This window comes from Lichenostomus cassidix, chromosome 22 (genome assembly GCF_008360975.1).
Source record: "Lichenostomus cassidix isolate B80296 chromosome 22, HeHo_3.0, whole genome shotgun sequence".
Taxonomy (NCBI): Eukaryota; Metazoa; Chordata; class Aves; order Passeriformes; family Meliphagidae; genus Lichenostomus; species Lichenostomus cassidix.
Window position 1 is genome coordinate 2,537,165 of NC_139502.1, and position 22,473 is coordinate 2,559,637.

General features: G+C 45.9%; 1 protein-coding gene across 1 annotated transcript; it reads left to right on the forward strand.

Moving 5' to 3' along the window:
* The first annotated feature begins 266 nt into the window (after nt 1-266).
* On the forward strand, nt 267-14,598 carry BNIP3L (BCL2 interacting protein 3 like). Its single transcript, XM_085080421.1, has 6 exons — nt 267-458; nt 7,163-7,349; nt 7,823-7,895; nt 9,081-9,184; nt 9,961-10,110; nt 11,221-14,598. The coding sequence occupies exons 1-6, from the start codon at nt 374-376 to the stop codon at nt 11,267-11,269; spliced, it is 648 nt and encodes a 215-aa protein (XP_084936547.1). The 5' UTR covers nt 267-373; the 3' UTR covers nt 11,270-14,598.
* The last annotated feature ends 7,875 nt before the right edge of the window (nt 14,599-22,473 follow it).

The window sequence follows — 22,473 nt, forward strand, 5'->3', positions numbered from 1 at the left end:
ATCCCCGTGTCCGTGTCTCCCTCGCCCTGTCCCTCTCCCTGTATCCCTGTATCCCTGTATCCCCGTGTCCCTGTCCCTGTGTCCCTCTCCCTGTCCCCGAGTCCCTCTCCCTGTCTCCCTGTCTCCCTGTCTCCCTGTCCCCATCCCTCACGCTCCGTCCCCTCACGCCGCCGCTCCCTCAGCCCCTCGCTGCGCACGCGCGGGACGTGCGCGGGCGCGGGTCGCGCCATGGAGGCGGAGGGCGGGAGCGGCGCGCGCCGCGCCTGCGCAGCGCGGGGAGGCGGGGCGGGGCTGGCCGGGCCCGGAACGGAGTCCGGGTTTGTTGTTGTTGCCCCAGCGGCTCCTCAGTCGCCTCAGCCGCGCCGCCGCCGCCATGTCCAGCCCTCAGGAGCCGCCGCAGCACAACAACAACAACAGCCCGCCGGCGGACGGCACGCAGGGCGAGCCCGGCCTCAACAGTGAGTGCGGCCGCGGGGGCGCGGGCGGGCAATGGCGCGGGGGGCCCTGAGGGGCCCTGAGGGCCGCGACCCCCTCGCGCCGCCGCGGGCCGCCATTGGCGGAGGACGCGCCGCGCGAGCCGCCGGGGGCCAATGGGCGGCGGCGCAGCGGTATAAATGGCCCGGCGGCGACCGCGGGGGCTCAGCGCGGCGGTGGGGCCCGAGCGGGGCTGGCGGTACCGGCGGGGCTGTCCGTGCCGGCGGGCCCCGAGCGGGGCTGTCCCGCGCCAGCAGGGCTGTCCGTACCGGCGGGGCCGTCCGTACCGGCGGGGCCCGAGCGGGGCTGTCCGTACCGGCGGGGCCCGAGCGGGGCTCTCCCACACCGGCGGGGCCCGGGAGAGCCTTGGGGCACTGCCGGCCTGGGGCAAGCGGGCTCCGGAGCTGCGGGACTGCTGCCCCCACAGGACCCGGCCCGGCGGCCCTCAGGGGCGGCTGGGGGCCATGAGCCCCCCGAGGAACGGGCCGAGCTCGTTGCGTGGTTACACGGAGTTTACCCGAACGGCGGCGGTGGGGATACAGCGGGGTAGGGGGAGGAGCGCGGCTGTGGGAATGAGTTTATTCAGTGGCTGAGTCAATAGCACTGACGTGAGCTATTTCCCTCTGTATCCGGCATCGCTGTCAGCTGCTCTGCTGCATCCTTTTGTTCCTGGGATAACACTAGTAAGGCACATCGTGTAGGCTCTGGTACTTACTTGGCAGATGTTTTCCTTTCGGTATAAACAGCTCCTTCAGCGTGTCTCTTCATCTTTAAATTTTAAGGATACTGCAGCCGAAGAGGTGAATAAATTGCATTAATGACTGGCTGTAACGTCCGTGGTTTAGGAGGAAGTTTACCTGAGCACGAAATAAAGTGGCTGATTTTCCATAACTCGATGGGAATTGTACGAAAAGAAGAATAAACTGTGCCCATTCCATAGCGCTGCTATTGTGCTGTGCTAACACTCCATCGGGTGATAACCGTGGCGCCCCAAACAATGTTACCTGAGTCAATAATTTCGGCAAATTATTCAGGCCTGTTATACTCAAATAACAATTAGCCTGTCAAAGTTGCGACATGCCCCGCGCCTGACTCGACGCTTGCTTTAGAAACGGCCACGTTTCGTGCCTGAATGTTTTATTTTTCCTTTCCTCTGGTGTGGTAACTCCGTGGCACTCGTTAATCTGCTGAGAGATAGGAGCTGAGAGCTCTGTAAGCCAGGGCTGGATCTGCCCACGGAGATCTTGCTGCTGGCTCAGCTCATCGAGGCTCCGGAGGGGCTGAGCACAAGGTGGGAGAGGAAATATTTGTCACTCTGTGCTCCTGGGACAAAACAAATCCACCCCATCAGCTGCAGGCAGCTTAGTGCTGCTTTCAGACCTTCAGCCCCTGCACAATGCTTTGGTGGCTGAGGTGCATTTTCTGCCATTCTCGCAGCTTTTCGGTGAACTTTTCAGGCTAATGAGCTCAGACATGTATTCATGGTGTCTCTGTGTGGTTTGTGTCTGTTTAGGGCTTTTTATTCAAAGATCTCTTAGAACTTGGAGGGCAGAAGAGTTGGGAATGAAATGTAACCTGTGCTTTGTTGGGTTCATAGGGATTAAAAAATCAACTTGCTTGCTCTGGGAATTCTGGATGGTTCCTGTATTTTAATTATTATAAAGCTCTGTTACACATTGACAAAAAGAAATCCCACCTTGGGCAAGAGCCCATCCAGCTCTGTCATGGAAAATCTGCTTAATAATTACCACTGTGGGAATCTGGCTTTCTTTTCCTTTCTCTCTCTTTTTTTTTTTTTTTGTTGTACTTCATTGTAAAAGTGATATTTATTAGTTTATTCAGGTTGATCATGCCTCAGACTACTCGTGAGCCAGTACTTTGGAGTATTTTTATATCTCTAAGGTGTATTAAAAGCAGTATATAAATTATATACCTGTACATTTCTACTTCATGCACCCAAGTGAAATTGGAAGAAATAAACAAAATGAGACCCTTCTTCCCCAACAAGTTTAGCCCCTGCTGTTTAAACAGTCCATCAAGTTATGGAAAATCATGGAATTAAAGTCAGTATATATCAATTCATAGTGAAATAATTAGCCATAGAGCACAGCCAAAATTCAAACTATTTTGGAGAAAAATACCATTCATATAAACAGCTGTGTGGTTGTTTTTTTTTCTCCTAAGAGTGTGTGTTATGTGATTTATGAAGGGAGGAGATGCTGCCACATTCCTTACTTCTTCTGCTCTTAATTCCACCACTCTTCATTCTGCCTCATTTCCTATTTTACTGTCAAGCAGAAATACGCTCAAATTAAAGGTTCTCAGCCGGCTGAATAACATAACTTCCTTACTTCCCAAAAAAGCTCAGGGCAAACCCCACTCTCTGTTCTTTGGGCACTTCATTCTCCAATCCATCCCTTGAAAGGAGCAGAGCTTTCTGTCCCTCTAATCAGCGTGTTCTCTGCTCTGTCCCAAACCGGTTGTGAGCGCAGTGGGAGTTGGAGCTTGTTGGAGCTTGATGGCAGATTATGCTTCCCTGAGTGTCTTTTGAGTCATTCCCAGTGAGCTCAGCTGGGAACGTGCTGCTGCTCATGTCAACTCCTGCTCGGCTCCAGGGCACTCTTTACTCACTGCACTGTTTGGGGTTTCTTCCTACTAGGGCTGGGAGGTGTTTTGGGTAAACTCCGGGGTTGGCAGCCCGGGATAAATCAGTAGATATTTTATTTGTGGAGGTGGGTTTGGGGCTGTGTGTCAGAGTAAGGAGATTTGATCACCATCCTCTGTTTCTCATCCCTCACACCTTTTTTAGGTGAACTCAGGGGTTGGCAGCCCAGGATAAATCAATATTTTATTAGTGGAGGTGGGTTTGGAGCTGTGTGTTAGAGTGAGGAGATTTGATCACCATCTCTGTTTCTCATCCCTCACACCTTATAGGTAAACTCCGGGGTTGGCAGCCCGGGATAAATCAGTAGATATTTTATTTGTGGAGGTGGGTTTGGAGCTGTGTGTCAGAGTGAGGAGATTTGGTCACCATGCTCTGTTTTGGTGTCAGAGAACACATCCCCCACACCTTTTTAGGTAAACTCAGGGTTTGGCAGCTCAGGATAAATCAATATTTTATTAGTGGAGGTGGGTTTGGGGCTGTGTGTTAGAGTGAGGGGATTTGATCACCATGCTCTGTTTTGGTGTTAGAGGAACTCATCCCTCACACCTTATAGGTAAACTCAGGGTTTGTCAACCTGGGATAAATCAATAAATATTTTATTAGTGGAGGTGGGTTTGGAGCTGTGTGTCAGAGTGAGGAGATTTGGTCACCATGCTCTGTTTTGGTGTCAGAGAACACATCCCCCACACCTTTTTAGGTAAACTCAGGGTTTGGCAGCCCAGGATAAATCAATATTTTATTAGTGGAGGTGGGTTTGGAGCTGTGTGTCAGAGTGAGGAGATTTGATCACCATCTTCTGTTTTGGTGTTAGAGGAACTCATCCCTCACACCTTTTTTAGGTAAACTCAGGGGTTGGCAGCCTGAGATCAGTCAATAAATATTTTATTTGTGGAGGTGGGTTTGGGGCTGTGTGTTAGAGTGAGGAGATTTGATCACCATCCTCTGTTTTGGTGTCAGAGAACACATCCCTCACCCCTTTTTAGGTAAACTCAGGGGTTGGCAGCTCAGGATAGATCAGTAAATATTTTATTTGTGGAGGTGGGTTTGGAGCTGTGTGTCAGAGTAAGGAGATTTGATCACCATCCTCTGTTTTGGTGTCAGAGAACACATCCCCTCACATCTTTTTAGGTAAACTCAGAGTTTGTCAGCCCAGGATAAATTGATAAATATTTTATTAGTGGAGGTGGGTTTGGAGCTGTGTGTCACAGTAAGGGGATTTGATCACCATGCTCTGTTTTGGTGTCAGAGAACACATCCCTCACACCTTTTTTAGGTAAACTCAGGGATTGGCAGCCCAGGATAAATCAATATTTTATTAGGTGGGTTTGGAGCTGTGTGTCAAAGTAAGAAGATTTGATCACCATCCTCTGTTTTGGTGTCAGAGAACACATCCCCTCACACCTTTGCCCTCTGCTGATTTTTTAAAATCATAAATACCTTTGCAAATCCTGATTTTCCAATGCCCCAGAGTGGTTATTGGGGAGCATAAAGCTTTTTTACCTAAGTTTTAGCCACCTGCTAACTGCATTTGCCACCTGCTGCTCTGCAGCTGTGCTTTCTTGCTGCTGTGAGGCAGAACAACCTTCCTGACGAAGCTCTTCGAGTTTGGCTGTTTCATTTAGGAATTCAGGCAGCAGCAATCATCACAAATCTGGAATAACACAGCCTCTGTCGGCTGCTGACTGAGCAAAGCTGCCTCCTGCCAGTTAACACTTGGTTATCTGCAAAGCCCAGGGTGCAGTGCTGAGCTGGTGTCTGTGCACACCCAAAATTCCTTGTTTGTGAATCCAGCCTGGCAACCACCAGGGCATGGTGCTTCCGTGGGCATCACTGCAATGGCATCGGGAATAATTGGTACTAAAGGGGAATTCTTCACCAAATCAAGTGGAAAACAGGCTCCTAATTTAACATCCCTTCCTGTGTCACTGCTGGAGCTCCCAGAGACAAAGCTGTGCTGTAAAATATAAGTGCAGGCACTCTCAGGTGCATTTCAGAGATCAAAAATCGGTGTTAAAGTGTAGAACTTTTGCAAATAAAGCTCAAAAAGTAGTGTAAGATGTTGTATTTGTAGCTTCTGGCTTGCTTTTCTTTCTTGGATATTATCATCTCTGTGAGGAAGATGTCCAAACTTTAAAAAATAGTCAACCAAATGCAAAAAGCCACCCTGAAAGCTCCTGCCTGCAGCTGGAATAAATGAAATTACACAGGAGCTGACATCATGTATTTCTAAAACCTGTTTGTTTCCAGTTGAAACATATTGCTAAAAAATGTATCAGTACATCCAGTCTCACATTCAGTTAGTCTGCACAGAAGATACAAGTGAATACATTTAAAAATAAAAATTCCCACCTTAACTACAGAGTGTGTGGACTTTTAACACACTGTGGTGCACTCTTGCTCTTTGCTGAATCTTGGTGCACATATGGATGGGGAAAAATGGGGAAAAAAGCCCACAAAAAGGGGAAAACCCAGTAAATCTGACCTTTTTGGGAGATGTTTGTGCCAGGGCAAAGCAGGCTGGATGGGACCTGAGAATGGCCTGATTTATGGATGATATAGGTGAATTCCTGATGTATAGAAAAATCAGGGATTGATGCAAGGCCTTTGGAAGCAGAGGAAAGGAGGATATAAAGCTGCACAGGGGGGAGTTTTGTAGTAGGGGATGTAGGAATTGTGTTTGAGGAAGGAGTGTAGAGCAGGGTGGTGTGTGATGGAGTGACCCACAGTTAGCTGAAGCTCCAAACTGCACACAGAGACGTGGCTGATGAAGCATTCCTCCCTGGGGACAGAGGGGACATTTCACTGGCTGGCCTCAGAGTTAGGGAGCAACACCACAGCTTTTTGGGGTGTTTGTTGGTGAAAGGAGGAGAACCCTGTGCCGTGTTTGTGTGCTCTGTCAGGGCTGTGTGTGTTATCTGAGCCCAGCATGCTGCTGTTCCCCTCTGCCAGCAGCTGATAAATGAGCTGTGCTCAGTGCCGGGCTGGCCAGGGGGTGTGGGTCCCTGGGGTGTGGGTTTATGGGGTCTGGGTCCATGGGGTATGGGGCTGTGGTGTGTTGGGTTCCTGGGGTGTGGGTTTATGGGGTGTGGGGCTGTGGCTGTGGGTCCATGGGCTGTGGATCCATGGCTGTGGGTCCATGCTGTGTGAGTTTATGGGGTCCATGTGGTGTAGGTTTTTGGGGTGTGGGCTCATGGTGTGTAGATTCATGGTGTGTGGGTCCATGGCTGTGGGTTTTTGGTGTGTGGGTTTATGGGCTGTGGGTCCATGGGGTGTGTGGGTTTATGGGTGTGGATCCATGGCTGTGAGTCCATGGGATGTGGGTTTATGGGGTGTAGATCCATGAAGGTGGGTACATGGCTGTGGGTCTACGGGCTGTGGGTCCATGGGGTGTGGGTTTAGAGTGTGTGTGGGTTTATAAGGTATAGATCCATGGCTCTGGGTCCGTGGCTGTGGGTCCATGGTGTGTGTGGGTTTATGGGGTGTAGATCCATGGCTATGGGTCCATGGCTGTGGGTCCATGGTGTGTGTGGGTTTATCAGGTGTAGATCCATGGCTGTGGGTCCATGGCTGTGATCCATGCTGTGTGGGTCCATGGGGTGTGTGGCTTTATGGGGTGTGGGTCCATGGCTGTGGGTGGATAGCTGTGTGGGTCCATGGGGTGCTGGTCCATGGTGTGTGTGGCTTTATGGGGTGTAGATCCGTGGCTATGGGTCCATGCTGTGGGTCCGTGGCTATGGGTCCATGCTGTGGGTCTGTGGCTATGGGTCCATGCTGTGGGTCTGTGGCTGTGGGTCCATGGGATGTAGGTTTATGAGCTGTGGGTCTGTGGCTATGGGTCCATACTGTGTGGGTTTATGGGGTGTGGCTCCATGGCTATGGGTCCATGCTGTGGCTCCATGGTATGAAGGTTTATGAGCCATGGGTCTGTGGCTATGGGTCCATACTGTGTAGGTTTATAGGGTGTGGATCCATGGGATGTGGGTCTGTGGCTGTGGCTCCATATCTGACTGTGTCTCCCCGCAGGTTCCTGGGTGGAGCTGCAGATGAACGGCAATGGCAACAGCAACGACAACGGCAACGGCAAGAACGGTGGCCTGGAGCACGTCCCGTCCTCCTCCTCCATCCACAACGGGGACATGGAGAAAATCCTGCTGGATGCCCAGCACGAGTCAGGACAGAGCAGCTCAAGAGGTAGTTCCCACTGTGACAGGTAAAGCAGTGCTGGCTCTCTCCTGCAGTTCACTGCCCTTTTTATCCCAGGGAGGGGCAAAGCTTTTTCTCAGGGAAAAGTCTGTTGTGCTCCAGTATTTGGAATAATCGCTGGCTCGTGGTACTGTGTGATGTTTCCACTTGTAATGATACAAAAACACTTGTAATTCACAATACTGGCAGCGTTCCCTGCGAGAACAAAGGGATTTGCATCTTTTCTGTGGCGCTGGAAGTTTTGGGCAGTGCTTTCTTTGCTTTAGGGAGCCACAGGTAGGATTATAAATTTAAAAATTGAAGAGATGGGGGGTTGGGAAGAGTTTGTGATGCTGGTGTTTGGGACCTGAAGGGTGGTGCAGGCTGTAACTCAGCTGGATGATGTGCAGAAGTGCATGAGGAAATGATTCAGCTGAGATTTATCTACACTGATGATTCTCTAGTTGGCAAAATGACGTAACGAAATCCATTTTTCTTTAGCCCTTCACCTCAAGATGATGGACAGATAACTTTTGATGTGGAAATGCACACAAGTAAAGACAGTAGTTCTCAGGTACTTTCTTCCTTAACTTTTAAAATACACATTTGTAAGTTGTGGCTATTTGATGTAGGCTTGAGGGGTGGAACAAGCACTTTGTGATGTCAAAAGAACATAAATTCTGTATTAATTGAAATTTGACTTGGAGATTAATAGTTTTGGAGTGAGGGAAGAAGGAATTTCCATCTCTGGTGTCAGAGGTGGGTTTGAAATGTTGATATTTCTGCCCAAGATTTCAGGCTGTCAGTGATGGATATGCAGACATGGCACTGAGTAATCTCCATAACACAAACTGAGAGGAGACTCATGCTGAACTCTTAGTTTGATCATTTCATACAATTTGCTGTCTTCAGCAGTCTAAATAAAAAGCATTCCTGGAAGAATGAAACCTTGAATTTCATTCTGTCAAAGAGCTGGGCCTGGTGCAGTTCTGCCCTGAATGGAGGTGTTGGTGAGCTCTGCATCTCACTTGTGACTGTTTGATTACCTCTGGCTTTGCTGGGCTTCCCACTTCGTGTTGTAAGTGGTTTATTTTGTTTTAATAAGAGTCACTCAAGAGTGTAAAATTATTGTAATTTTACGTAGGAGTTAAAGTCAGTGGTGTTCTCTACTCTTGCTAATTGATTTCTTTTCCTATGTTTGCATCTATTGATGTAAAGTTAAATCTTTATATACAATTAGAGTGTTTGCCTTTCCCTCCTGCATTTGGGATTCACCCACTGGAAACTACTATTTGCAAGTAATATAAATTTTAAACAACTAGTAACACCCTTTAAAAAGTCAAAATACTGGTTTTGAATCCTTTTTATATGACTTCCCATGCTTTGAGTCACATTCTGTGGGCTTTAAATGGAACACCATCAACCTAATGGTTTTTTTCCATTTGTAAATATTTTTTTCATAGTTCTGGCTTATTACATTCAGCATTAAAACAATCCTTTGTTTTTGTTAGTTCAAAATAAAACACAAACAGCCTGCAATGATGTGGAAATCCTGGATGTAGCAATAAAACTTGTGGTTTCCTGGCTTCGGGTGGCAAAATCAAATCTCTTTGAAATAATCAGCAGCCCAAGAACACTTGCTGGTTTATCAGGTGCCACCATGTGGTGCTTATCTTGTCACCACTGTTGTCACTCTCAATTTAACACCCCGAGGAGGAGCTAACTGAGTGTTACAAGGTTTGTCCCCTGTGTGTTTCAGTCCGAAGAAGAAGCAGTAGAAGGAGAGAAAGAATTGGAAGTTTTGAAGAAAAGTGCAGACTGGGTGTCAGACTGGTCAAGTAGGCCTGAAAACATTCCTCCCAAGTGAGTCCAGCTCTGGCTTTTTAATGAATATTAATACATTTTAATGAATAGATGAAGGAAAGCTTGGTCACAATCTTGAAAACAAAATGGGAAAAGATCGGTTTCTCTGTGGCTACAAAAAGCCAAAATAATGAAGTATGAGAATCTAAATAGCAACAGAATTGAAGGTAATAGAAATCCACAGCAAGCTGATTGCAAGGTTTCTTGACAAAATTACAATATTGGGAGAGCTGGGTACTTGGAGCTGGGATTCATGATTTAGTCTTGGCTTACTAAATGGAAGAGTGTTGAGAAAGTCTCCTGAATTCTCTGTCCCTGTTTCTCTTTCTATGTAAAATATGTAATGTTCATCCACGGAAGGGGAAACCTTGAGATCCTTGAATGCAAAGCAGTATTTTTAACATACTAAAAATAATATTTTATCTTTTTAAAATAGAGGATGCTGTCTAAATGTGGCAGACCTTCTGTATCTGTGTTTGGAACAAAAAAATGAAGCTTCTTGCCAACAAATCACATCCTGAAATTCCCTCTCTGTGCACCTTTGTGTCTGTACTGTCTGTGGAAGTGTTCTCTCCACAATCCCTCCTCTTATTCTCTTTGATTCCTTACTCTGTGTAAGAAATCTCAGGCTTTCATCTCTAGCTCTTTGTACTTTAAAAAAAAAAAATGTTCCTGCAGAGATCTGTGCGTTTGTGTGCAAAAGAAAAAAAGAAAAAAAGGGAAAGAAACAAAAAAAGTGTTGTTGAATTTTCCCTCCCTTCCCCCTCTTCTTGCAGGGAATTCCATTTCAGACATCCTAAACGTTCAGTGTCTCTAAGTATGAGGAAAAGTGGAGCAATGAAAAAAGGTGGCATTTTCTCTGCAGAATTTCTTAAGGTTTTCATTCCATCTCTGTTCATATCTCATGTTTTGGCTCTGGGACTAGGGTAAGTATGAACCTAATTCTCACTTCAGCTTTTGCTTTTCCACTTTGTTTTATGTCAGGTCCTGCTGAAAAGTGCTTTTTCTAGAATAACAACTGTTGCCACTCACTCAAACTTGGTGTATTTCACAGAAGCAGGAAAGCTTTGCAGCAATTCAAACTTTGCAGCCATTAATGTGTTTTATTTGTAGGATAAATGGAGTTATATTGAAAATGCATGGATGTATTTGCAAATAACCTTTGCAGTGTAATGTGCAGTTTGATTATGTGCCTTCTGTTGAAATGGTTCAGGTTGTAAAGGGGAAAATTAGAATAGGTGAAAATTAACTTTTGCTGACAGTTATAAAACCACATTGTACAAGTAAGGATGCTGAGGTTGTGTGTGGCACAAACTCTGTCATTGGTAATTTAATGCTGCATTTTGTGACGTTACTGCAAGTCAAGGTTGGAGTACTTGGAGGAAGAGAAATGAAATATTGGATGTGTCCTGCAAGATCAGCTGTGCCTCTGCTCAGCAGGGTTTCCATAATCCCACATAATCTCTCACTTTGCCTAAATCCTTGCGTTCTGCTTATCCATCTTACGTTCTTCTGGGATGGGGCAAAGACTCCAAACACGTTTTTATTTAGCTTTCTGTTTGTTTCTGGGGATTCAGTTCAAGCATCTCCTTAAATCCATGTAAAATATCAAATAAATGAGGATAGAATATGTGAGGATGCACTGTGGGATATTTGTAGTGCAGCAAAATTGTGGATTTCTGCAATGATTTAAATCTTGTCTGTGGTTGATGTTTGCATAGATCCTCAATGCTGAGTTTTCAAGCTCACACCCTGCCTTTAGAGGCAGCACTTGGGCTAATTATTTGGGCTAAAAACACAGCAGTTTTGGGATTGGGGTTTCCAGATGAGCCTGGAACTGGAGGAAAACCCACTCTGGGTGAGAGCTGAGAGCATCCATCCTTCCAGGCTCATTCAAAACCTCACTCTAATTAATTTTACAGCAGTTAGTGAATGAATCTCAGCCCTGAGAGAGGGATTAGAACATCTGGGGATGTGGGGACTGCTGAAAACCAGGGAATATTCCCGTGAAATATCCTTCTCACCTTTTATTTCAGCATTTACATTGGGAAACGCCTGACCACACCTTCAGCCAGCACTTATTGAAGCACGGAGTGCAAAACCTGGAGCCCTCGTGACCCGTGGAGGTGTTTCTGTCTCATTTAGTACATTTGACTTGAGACCATTTTAAGCATGACCCTGACTTCACCCTTCCCCTTCCATATCCAGGTTTTTTGCTAACTCTGGAATTCAGTATTGTGTTGGAACTCTGTTGAGGTGTTTGGCTATCCACATTCTTCCCCCCCCTTCTCTCTCCCATTCCCCCTGCCTCTTGGCCTGCAAGACACGTCAGAGTTGCTGGATGGAGTTTACAACTTGTCTCTATGTTGCAAGGGCTTCTCTCAATGCAAAATGCCACCAGCAAGTTTAATTTTATCAGTGGTTGTTGCCTCCTTTTAAGTGCAACCTGAACTTCAGTTGTGCACGGTCGAAGTGTTGGCTGTATGGTGGTGAGGAAAGGAAGGAAGGAAATTAGTGATTGGAGTGGAAAAGAGTTGTTTCTTTTGAAAAGATAATAAGCTGGTTGTGGAATAAAGTTAAGAAATCACTGGCAATAAAGACCCAGTTTAAATCAGCTTTTTGGGGGGAGTTTACCTGGCCCCTTGTATTGGCTAACAAACAGCATTTGATTTGATTTGCAGGAGGCAAAGACTGCATCAATTTTAAAGTAGGAGAACTAAATCCATCAGCATATTTTAATATTAGGTAATTGTTGTAATCTTGTCTTTTCTATGAAGTCAGCTCCTTATTCCTTGTAGGAAAACCTGTCTGGATACCTAGGAAATCTTAGAAAAAAATCGCATTGTTTGCATGTGAAGAAGCTTTTTCTTTTTTCCTTACCTGTTTTCTCGAGGGGAAAAACTTCCCGCGTGAAATTTTCCCTCCTCAAAGTAGTTCTGAATTAAGGAAAAACCCAACAGCTGTAGGTGTAGTTAGGCTCTGTGTCAAAGGAAATCCTTCTGTTTGTTGTGGAACCATTTCCAGCTCAGTTTCAGCAGGAAAAAAAAAAGCGTTAGACTCATCCTTAAGGGGGACAATCTTGCAGGTGCATCGAAAGGTTCAGAAGTTGTTAAAAGCTCTGCGATGACTTCTGCAAATGAATTTTCAATATTCCTCTCTCTCTCTCTCTCTCATTGTTTACTGTACAATCTCCTTTTTGGGGATACTTGGAACCTGAAAGTCACTCGTGGTGTCTCATGTTAGGGTAGATTTTTCTCACTGATGTTGTTGAAACTTTTATCTTAGGGAACATTAAGCCTTTTCCTCCTTCAGTGAAAAACTTCCTTTTGGAAATGTGAAGCTTTAGTACCAAATTGTTACAAAGCATCGGGGGCAGTCGTGTCCTTAAATAGATTTTATTGGGTTTCAGAACATGTAGCATGAACTCTGAAGGATAGAATACTCTTTTTTTATATATATATGAATATATAAAAAAAAATATGATATAGACTTTAATACTAAGTATTTAGGGAACCAATGCTAATTTTAAGACTAGCAAAAATCTCATTTAAATAAAAACTTTAGGAGGCTGACTTGTAGAAAATAAGAAAATCTGGTCAGCCATTTGGAGAGAACAGCTACCTGTAATTGTTTGCTTGCATCAGACTTTATAAAGTTGATTATTTGATAGAGCAGTGATTGCTTGAACCAGTTGATGCATAGAAGCTAAATCCCAGCTGAGATTTGGGTTAAAAAAAACCACTTTAGTTAGCTCCCAGGAAGTGAAAAAGTTAAATCTGAACCCACTGCTAAACTGTATTTATTTTTATTCTCTACTTCTGAACGCTGTCAGAAAATGCTTTCAGGGTGAACAACAAATCCTCTTGGGTAATCTGCTTTTTGAATTGTTTTTTTTTTTCTTTTAGTTGTGAATCCTTAGTGGCACTTGAGCTGCTCACAAGTGAGGGTTTGTCTGGGGTGTGGATGTTGGGTTTCACCCCGAGGTGGGGCAGGCAGGGGGATGTGGTGCAGGGGCTTTTAGAGAGCATCAAATATTCCATTTTCCAGCCCTAAAACCTGAGGGGACAGGAGAAAGGCTGGAGCAATCTCAGTTCTAACACAGCACCTTGTTTTGTATGAAATTGGAGTCGTGGAAAAAGAGATTTTTACTAAGCAGGGAGTACTTTTTAAAGAGAAAAACCCCAAGAAATGACCCCTTTCTAAATTAAAAGTGAATTCTTCAGAAGATCTGATAAATAACAATGCAAGCTCGTGGCTGGAGTATCAACACCACCAATGAGATTTGAAATAAAACTTGTGAACCCCAGAGCTGAGGAATGGTCACTGTAACACTGGCTGGGATACAATTCAGTATTTATTGATATTTACTCCGAGCTTTGGAGGAAAATCTGCAACTTCCAGTTTTACAATGAACAGAAACAGAGTGTTGTTGTATCATTGGGAAAAGGGGGTTTCAACTATTGAGAGTTGAAGTTTTGTTAAGATAAATGTTGTTTAAAAAAAGCTTTATACCTGTTTACAGTTTTGGAAAAAACAAAATGGCAAAAAAAAAAAACAAACTGTAGGCTTCATTTTTTTTTCTTACATTCAGTGAAAACTGGCCTAGACTATTTGTAAATAGGATCAAGAAAAAAATAAAAACAAAATGCATAAACTCGCACATTAAAGATGCAGCAGGCTGACCTAACTGCAGCAAAATGCATATTTACTTACTGTTTTCAAAAGTGAAAGCTGAAGATTGTTAGAAATTCCAATTTTTTTTTTTTTTTTTTTTTTAAATTGACATTTGTTGAACTATTGGAGTTAACTGAGCCAAAGTGATTATGCATTCTTCATCAATTAGTTAGCACTTTGTAACATTATCTACAGTTTACATGTATAAGTTGTAGCTTATAAACATTTTGTGCCATTAAAGCTCTCACAAAACTGCTTGTCTGAAATCACTTCATGCTGCGCCTTCCTTTTGTCTTACTTCTCCTTTTTTTTGGTTTTTTTTGGTTTTTTTTTTTTACAGGACTGCTTTGTAAGATGTTTTATGGAACTATTTTGTTCTGGGTGACACAAACATTGAAGCTGCTGTTTGTAGACTGGAATAATTTTTTTTGTTGTTGTTCTGAAAGATTGTTTGGGTTTGGTTTTGTTTTGTTTATTTTTAATTTTTTTTTTTTTAAATGACCTGGGATCATCTGCTTTATTTCCTGAAGCATTAAATAAAAATATTCTAAGCCCTCCAGCACGTTGTCCAGGAAAACCCTGAAAGCAAAATAACGTGGTGGCACATGAAATGTAAAGTGGAATTGCTGAGATTTTGTATAATTGGTCAACTCTATTGTATTCCTTGTACTTCTCTTCTGTTTCCTAATTCTGTTCAATTTGCAGATTAAAGAGTAAGGGACATCAACCCTGATTGTTAATCTGCCTCCAAGTTCTTGGCTCAAAAGCACAGATTATTCCTGTTTATCCCGAGGAGAGCTGTTCATTCCAGGTGGGAATGGCACCATCCTGGTACTGATACCACCCTTTGTAGTTATTTTCCCATATTTTAAATCTGTAAATCCAGATCCCTGTAAAAACAGGATTGTTCTTTTTATTTTCCAGAGGGATAAGATAAAATTATAAACCCTACTTGCAGAAACTTCTGTGTCTGGGACTCAGTAGTGAAACTCTGTCCTGAAATTTTGAGTTGATGTTACTTCAAAACCTTTTGAAGTGTAATGCAGGAATAAATATCAACCCATCTTGCATGGGGCAGCAGTTTCTTTGCACTGGGGTTATTCTGGTGTAAATCACATTTTGATGGAGTTGAGGGCTGTCCTCAGGTTTCTCTTCATTCTTGAATAAGAATTTCAGATTCTGGGAAATTTCCCTTCTGCCTTGCCCTGAGTTAAGCTCACTTAGGGGATGTTGAGTCCTCCTTATGCTGATTTCAGGCTTCACTGTCCATGCTTGAAAAACTTGAAATTTGAATAGTTTAATTGAAAAGTTTGCTATAAAAATATTATTTCCACATTTGTGTGTTTGCATACCTGTAAAAACTCCCTCTGAAAACGAAGCCCTGATCCCCTGTGAGTGTTTGGAGGATCTTTGCCTCATGCTTGGAGATTCATGAAACCTCCCTCGTGTTTGGGACCTCAAAAACCCAAATAAACCCCCAGAACTCCTGAACCCCACCCTGCAGTTCAACCAGCCCTTTGCAAACACAACAAAAACCTTGAGGTGCTCCTGAAAAACCTCGTGCTGCATGCAGCATCCCCCTGGACAAGAGAAATCTCCGTGAATTTCCACTTCATTAGGTGCCTCTTTGTGCCCTGGGCTGGCTCAGGCTGTGCTCCCACAGGCAGGGGGAGAGCGAGGGGAGCTTTTCCAGGCAGGAAAGCAAACATGACTTAATTCTTGAGCTGCTGCCAGGGAATGGAGAGGATGGGAACAGGCCTTTTGCTGTTTTAAACTGTTCCCTGACGCTTTGCTGATAAGACCGGCGAGTTTGTTTGGAGATTTTGGTTTTTGGTGGTGCGGGTTTGTGTGACTTGCTGTTTGTTGCTGAGACAAACCGGTGAATTTTAAGGCCAGAAAATACCTTAGTCTGGTGTTTATTATAAAAGAGAATTATCCTGCAGCTGTGGAAGTTGTTGCAGGGTGTTGAGGTTTATAATTTAGGTCACAAAAGGACACATCCTGGCAAAGCTGTCAGTGTGTGGAGTTGTGCTGGACCTTCACCTTGAGCTGCTCCAGCCTTTAACTTCCAACTTTGGTGTTTAAATTTCAGCCCCTGGATACTGGAATGCTTTTCTGTGGTAGATCAAGGAGCTTTGGAGTTTCAGGTGCATTTTCCTGTGTCTTCTAAGTAAGTGTTTTAATGAAAATCTCCGTTTTAAGAGCAATTTTCTCACAACTTTTTTGTTCTGGCATGTGGCCTGCATTTAATACAGGCTGGGAGGCTGTAATTGATCAGTGGAAAAAATGTGCAAAATCTTGAGTAAAACGTCCTTCTTGCTCCTCTTTTCCTTAAAATAATAAAAATTCCTCATTTCAGCAATGCTACATGAGCCAAACAAGATGTAAAGGGTGCATGGTGGAATTTCAGACCCAAACTGCAGCCCTGCTTCTTGTGTGGGCAGAAGAAACACCTCCTTGTCCCTCAGGTGCTGGGAGGAGCTCTGGGGGAACATCCTGACTTTGCACAGCAAAACCTCCTCCCCTTCACCTCTCTGCTGCTTCAAATCCTCTTCTGCCTTTGCATTATTCTCCTTTCTCACCTGAATTCCTTGCTGGGATGCTGAGTTCTCGCCCTGCTTCGCTGCATTACTCCTCCTTTGCTCTCCCAGGGAAATTCTCCTTCATCTCCTCGTGTTTTCCCACTGCTTCTCCTTTGTGCTTAAATACCTTTGATTCCCCACCAGTGTCACGGGGAGTTTTGGTGACTGACACAAAATACTGCCCTGTTTTGTGTGTGTTTTCTGATTCCATGAGCTGTGGAGTTGCTTCAGGCAGGAGTGTGGGCGCTGGGAGAGCTGCAGGCCTGGCTGGCTGTTAATTAGGGGTTGATGAGTGTAATTGGGGTTGGCACAGCCCGGGACAGGAGTGCTCAGGGGCCACTGCTCTGCTTTTTGGAGGGAGAATGTGAAGGAAGTTTACAGTTCCATCAGGAGCTGCAGTGCCAGGACAGGGAGAATGGCTCCAAACTGAAAGAGGGGAGGTTTCTGTGAGATATGCAGAGGAAATCGTTCCCTGGGAGGGTGGAGAGGGCTGGGATGGAATTCCAGAGAAGGTGTGGCTGCCCCTGGATCCCTGGAAGTGTCCCAGTGTGGAATGAGGTGTCTTTAAGGTCCTTTCCAACCCAAACCATTCCAGAATTCTCTGGTCTGTCCCATTTATAGGTAGGAGGGTGATGCAGGCTAAACCAGGATTCAGCTCCAAACCTGGAATCATTCTAGATTTTGCTGTCTGAGAACTCCTGAAGGCCTGGAGGGTGATTTCTGAGCAGTGTTCACTCTCAGTGGTGTTGGATAAGTTAGAATTGCTCTCAGCTCAGTTTCCTACAGATGGGAGGTCAGAGGGAGCTGCACATTCTGCTGGGCAAGGACAGAGAGTTCCTCCTCCTGGGCTTATCGAGCCAGCTCCAGTTACAGATTCTTTGTAAAAATACTGATACTTTTATAGATACTGATAAGGTGGGAACAAAGTTCCTGTCAGAGTCGGGGAGAGATGGATACACCGAGCTGGGTGGGTTTTTTAGCTCCATCTCTGCAGAGTCAGAATGTAAGCCTTGCAGTGTGTCAGGGCTGACCAGAGCTGGAGCTCTCAGATTTTTTTTTTTCCGAAATAATGGGACATAAAAATCTCTTTGTACTCACAAGACTTTTTAGGTGCTGCGAGTTGGTTGGATTTGAAGAGTACAACAGACTCTTTTAGGATTCTCTCAGAGAGTTTGGCTGCTCTCCTCACACATGAAAAGGCTGCAGCACTACCAGCAGACAGCCCAGACTTGCTCCCACAATTGTCATTCATTTCAGAGTGAGCAGCAGCAGACAATTACTGCTCTAAGAGCACTGTCTGACAGGTAGGAGAGATCTCTGGGGTTCCTACAAATTGCTCTAATAGCTTCAGCTCACAAACAGCTTCCTGTGCCCATTTCCTTCCTGGCAGCAGCTGCAGGGAGGATCTCTGGTGTAAACAGGGTGCATTGAAAACGCTGCAGTTTGCCCTGGGCTGATGCTGGGCTTTGCTTCTGTGGGCTGAAAATTAGGTCTTGCCTAGGTAAATTCAGATAGCCAGGGAAAGGTAGAACACAATCCCAGAATCACTGAGGTTGGAAAAGATCTCCAAGAGCATTGAGTCCAAGCTGTGCCCAAACCCAACCTTGTCCCAGTTGAGGGCACTGAGTGCCACATCCTCGGGCACCTCCAGGCTTGGCCACTCCAAACCTCCCTGGGCAGCCTTTTCCAATCCCTGACCACCCTTTCCATGAGGAAATTCCTGCTGATGTCCACCCTGACCCTCCCCTGGCACAGCTCGAGGCTGTTTAGCCCCCGAACTTTAAATTCTCTGCTGTCCTTTCCCAGAGTCCTAACCTGGTTAGGGCTCTCTGGCTGGAGCAGAATTGCTTTCACAGTATTTGGGATAAAAACCCAAAGCCTGCTGGCTGCGCTGTCACAACAACGAGTTAAAACCATCAGTGCCTTGGAGGAGGAAGCTTCTTCCTCCCACTGAAAAATCCCTGAACACAAACACAACTCTCCAGCAGCAGCAGCAGCAGCAGCAGCAGGAAGCTCTGATGTGAATCACTGCCAAAACTCTGATAGTCAGACAGGGATTTTTTCGCCGTGCAGGGTTGTTTTGCCTGTGCTGGGTGTGTGTTTAAGTGTGGCTACGTGCGCTCCCGCCGGAGTGGGAAGGGGAGAGAGAGGAGGAGTGGCAAGATAAGCATCGACGATCCAGGAGTGAGCTTTTCCCGTGCGGAACATTCTCCGATAGGCTCCTGCGCTAGGTGAGAGCGACGGCAGCGGGAGAGCCCTCCTCAATTGGCTGCTCCTGCGGTGGCACCATCCGTGATGTCACCCTGGCAGCCTCCGCGCCATGGGCTGGGGGCTTTGCTTTGCCGGCAGAACCGTCTGCGAGAGAAAAAGGGAGAGGAAAAGGGAGAGAAAAGAGTGATGCTGGAGGTGCTGCCTTCCATCGCTTCCGGGGGAGAGAGAGGGAGAAAAGAGAGAGAAGAGAGAGGGAAAAGAGAGAAGAGAGAAAGAAAAAAACCCCACCCCCAAAAAAAAAAAAAACAACCCCCACCCCAGAGAAAAGAGAGAGAAATGAATGAAGCTGAAGGTGCTTCCCATCCCCTTCTGGGAGAGAAAGAGAGAGAAAAAAGTGATGCAGGAGGTTCTGCCTTCCATCCCCTCTGGGGGAGAAAGAGAGAGAGAAAAGAGTGATGCTAAAGGTGCTTCCCATCTCCTTCTGGGAGAGAAAAAAAGAGAGAAAAGAGAGAGAGAAATTAATGAAGCTGAAGGTGCTTCCCCATCCCCTTCTGGGGGAGAAAGAGAGAGAGAAAAGAGAGAGAAAAGAACAAAGCTGAAGGTGTTTCCCATCCCTTTCTGGGGGAGAAAAAAAAAGAGAAAAGAGAAAGAAAAGAGTGAGGGTGAAGGTTCTGCCTTCCATCCCTTCTGGGAGAGAAGGAGAGAGAAAAGAGAGAAATGAATGAGGCTGAAGGTGCTTCCCATCCCCTTGTGGGAGGGAAAAAGAGAGAAAAGAGTGATGCTGAAGGTGCTGCCTCCCATTCCCTTCTGGGAGAGCTGATAAATCCCTGCTGCTCCTCCCAGCAGTGCAGTGGGAGTGAAGTTAATGTGAAATTAGTGGAGGGAATTAGATTTCAGCAGTTCTGCCCCAGAGTTATGGGTTTGGGAGGAGCAGATGGAATTCTTCACTCTGCTGAGGGCATGAGGAAGGGAGATGCAGTGGCACGAGAGCATTTAGGAATAAATGATGGGGTGAATGTAAGAAAAGAAGGAAAAAAAGCACAGCAGAAAAAGGATTTCCTGCCAGCCCGTGTCTCTGAGAACTCTCTGAGTGGGATTTGTGCTACTGAACTCTCCAAACATATGTTTTTTGCCCCAAAGCTCTTGTATGTTGTTGCTGCTGAACACACCTAGTTGAGCATCACATTTGCATAATTTATATAATTGGCAGAGCCACTGCCAGCCAAAACCACCCAGGCTGCACAACTTCCCCCTTTGTGCCTTTTTCTTACCAGTTTGCTTCTCTCTTCACCCCTTCTGCTGAATTCGAGCTTCTCCAAGTGCTCAGGATTGTATTTTTTAATTGGGCTAGAAATAGGAATGGTGGGTTTGTTTTCCAGGAGGAGTTCTTCAAGCTGCAGCTGCCTTTCTGCCACTGACTTCATATTGGCTGCAGGAAAAGTCTTTGTGACTCAGTCCTCCTCTGTAAAATGGAAATATTAATGTGAAATTGCTGCAGAAAGGTGTTAGTGACGTCAGTTCAAAGCAAAGGATCTCGATAATCCTTTCGTGTAATGATCCCAAGTACCAAGGATACTTTTCCCAAATTCTCAGCCAGTGTAGATAATTTTAGTTGTCAGCCAATTGCATGTTAATGTGTGCTCTCTGACCTGTTCTGGTGTGATTAGTTTGGGATTATATGCTATGCCTGTCTTAGCCTCTAAGAGCAGATTTAATGACCCATGAAGCAATTACTGAATTTATATTCCTATAGAGGAATATTCCTAGGAGACTCAAATTTGTGTGGAGCTCCATGGTTTTTGATGGGCTCGTTTTGTGGGCCATATCTAAGGGAGATAATGAGGTGATGGTCTTTAATCTTAAATTACTGATGTGTCAGCATGCTGAGGCAGTGAGAGTATTTTTAATCTTTGTTTTTGATAAAGTGTAACTCGAGCATTTCCTGTTTAGCACAACACCAGTGGGATCAGGCAATGGGAATCCTGCATGAGGATCTGCTTTCTGCAGTGAATTGATAACGTGGAGAGCAGTGGATCAGTGGTGTGTCTGGGGATATCAATTTATTGGTGTGAACCAAGCTAGGATTGTACCAAAATCTGCTGCTCAGCAGAGCTGGAGCCTCGGACATCCCTGTGCATGGGGTGTGGGTTTAGAGAAAGGATCCATGCACACAGCCTGCTATAAAACCTGTCCCCAAAATTCCTATCAGCAGGGAAATGCACATTATTCTCCAGCCACAATCCCATGGCCCTCCCAGTGATCCCGAGTGGAATGAGTTATAAAATCTGTTCCCCAAAATTCTTATCAGCAGGGAAAAGTGCTTTGTTCTCTAGGCACAGCCCTGTGGCCTTCCCAGTGATCCAAGTGGGATGAGTTATAAAACCTGTCCCCCAAAATTTGAATCAGCAGGGAAAAGTGCTTTGTTCTCTAGCCACAATCCCACGGCCTTCCCAGTGCTCCAAGTGGAATGAGTTATAAAATCTGTCCCCCGAAACACACAAAACACACACCCCCCCAACCAAGTGGGATGAGTTATAAACTTCCCCCAAAATTACAGCAGGGAAGTGTTGTTCTCAACAATCCCACGGCCTTCCCAGTGCTCCAAGTGGAATGAGTTATAAAATCTGTCCCCCGAAATTTGTATCATCAGGGAAATGTGAGTTATTCTCCAGCCACAACCCCATGGCCTTCCCAGTGATTCAAGTGGGATGAGTTATAAAATCGATCCCCCAAAATTCTTATCAGCAGGGAAATGTGAGTTATTCTCCAGCCACAACCCCATGGCCTTCCCAGTGCTCCAAGTGGGATGAGTGCTGCTGCCACGTTCTGATCCCTCCTCTCTCCCCCTGCACACCCAGCCTGCTATAAAATCTGTCCCCCACCGTCCTTATCAGCAGGGCAATGCATTGTTCTGCACCACAATCCCTTCCCAGCCCTCCCGTGGGGAGCGATGAAAACCTGGCTGGTGAGCCCCCAGTGCTTTTATCCCATGCAGCAGGGCAGTGAGCCAGAAACCCAGAGCTGATCCCTGCAGGTCAGGCAGAGCCATTAGAATGTGGGCTGAACAGGATAATTCAAACCTCCTGAAGGCTTTTCTCCAGCTCACCAGTAAATACCTTCGTGTTTTGACTTGAAGAGAAATGGGGCTTGATTAATGTTCCCAAGCCCTGTGCTGCTTTCTTCCTTACAGCTTCCTTTATATCCCACCAGCAGCTGCTTTTTCCTTTTCCTGAAGGCACTTTCTATGGATTTTTGGTCAAGCTGTTCAAATCTGCTAAATATAAATATAACATATTTGCTTTCCCCCTCTCTGCCTGGTGCAGCAGCTTTGGGATGAATGAGTTGCCTCGTGCAGGAGAGATGAACTTCCCCACATGCTGGCTGCTCTCTGGAGGCTGTGTCACCCCTGAGCTGTCACCTGGGACAGTGTCCCCAAGCTGGGTCACTCCAGGCTCCTCCAGGGTCCTGAGGGAGGAAGGGATGATGTCCAGCAGCTGTCAGAAGAGGACTGTTTGTAGCATGAGTAGGAGAGGCTGAGGTGACCAGGCAGGCTGGGTTGGAGTCCCAGTTAGCCCAGTTTGGGCTCATCCTTACTGGGAGCTGCAATTCCAGCAGTGCCTTTCTGCAGGAGGTCTGTGAGGGACATCAGCAGCCAGACTGAGAAGGGACACAGCTCAGGATTGTGGCCCTGTGGTGCCCAGGCCAGCCCAGGGGTGGACATTCCCTGCCCCAAACCCCAGCCCAGGGATGGACATTCTCAGCCCCAAACCCCAGGGATGGACATTCCCTGCCCCAAACCCCAGAGATGGACATTCCCTGCCC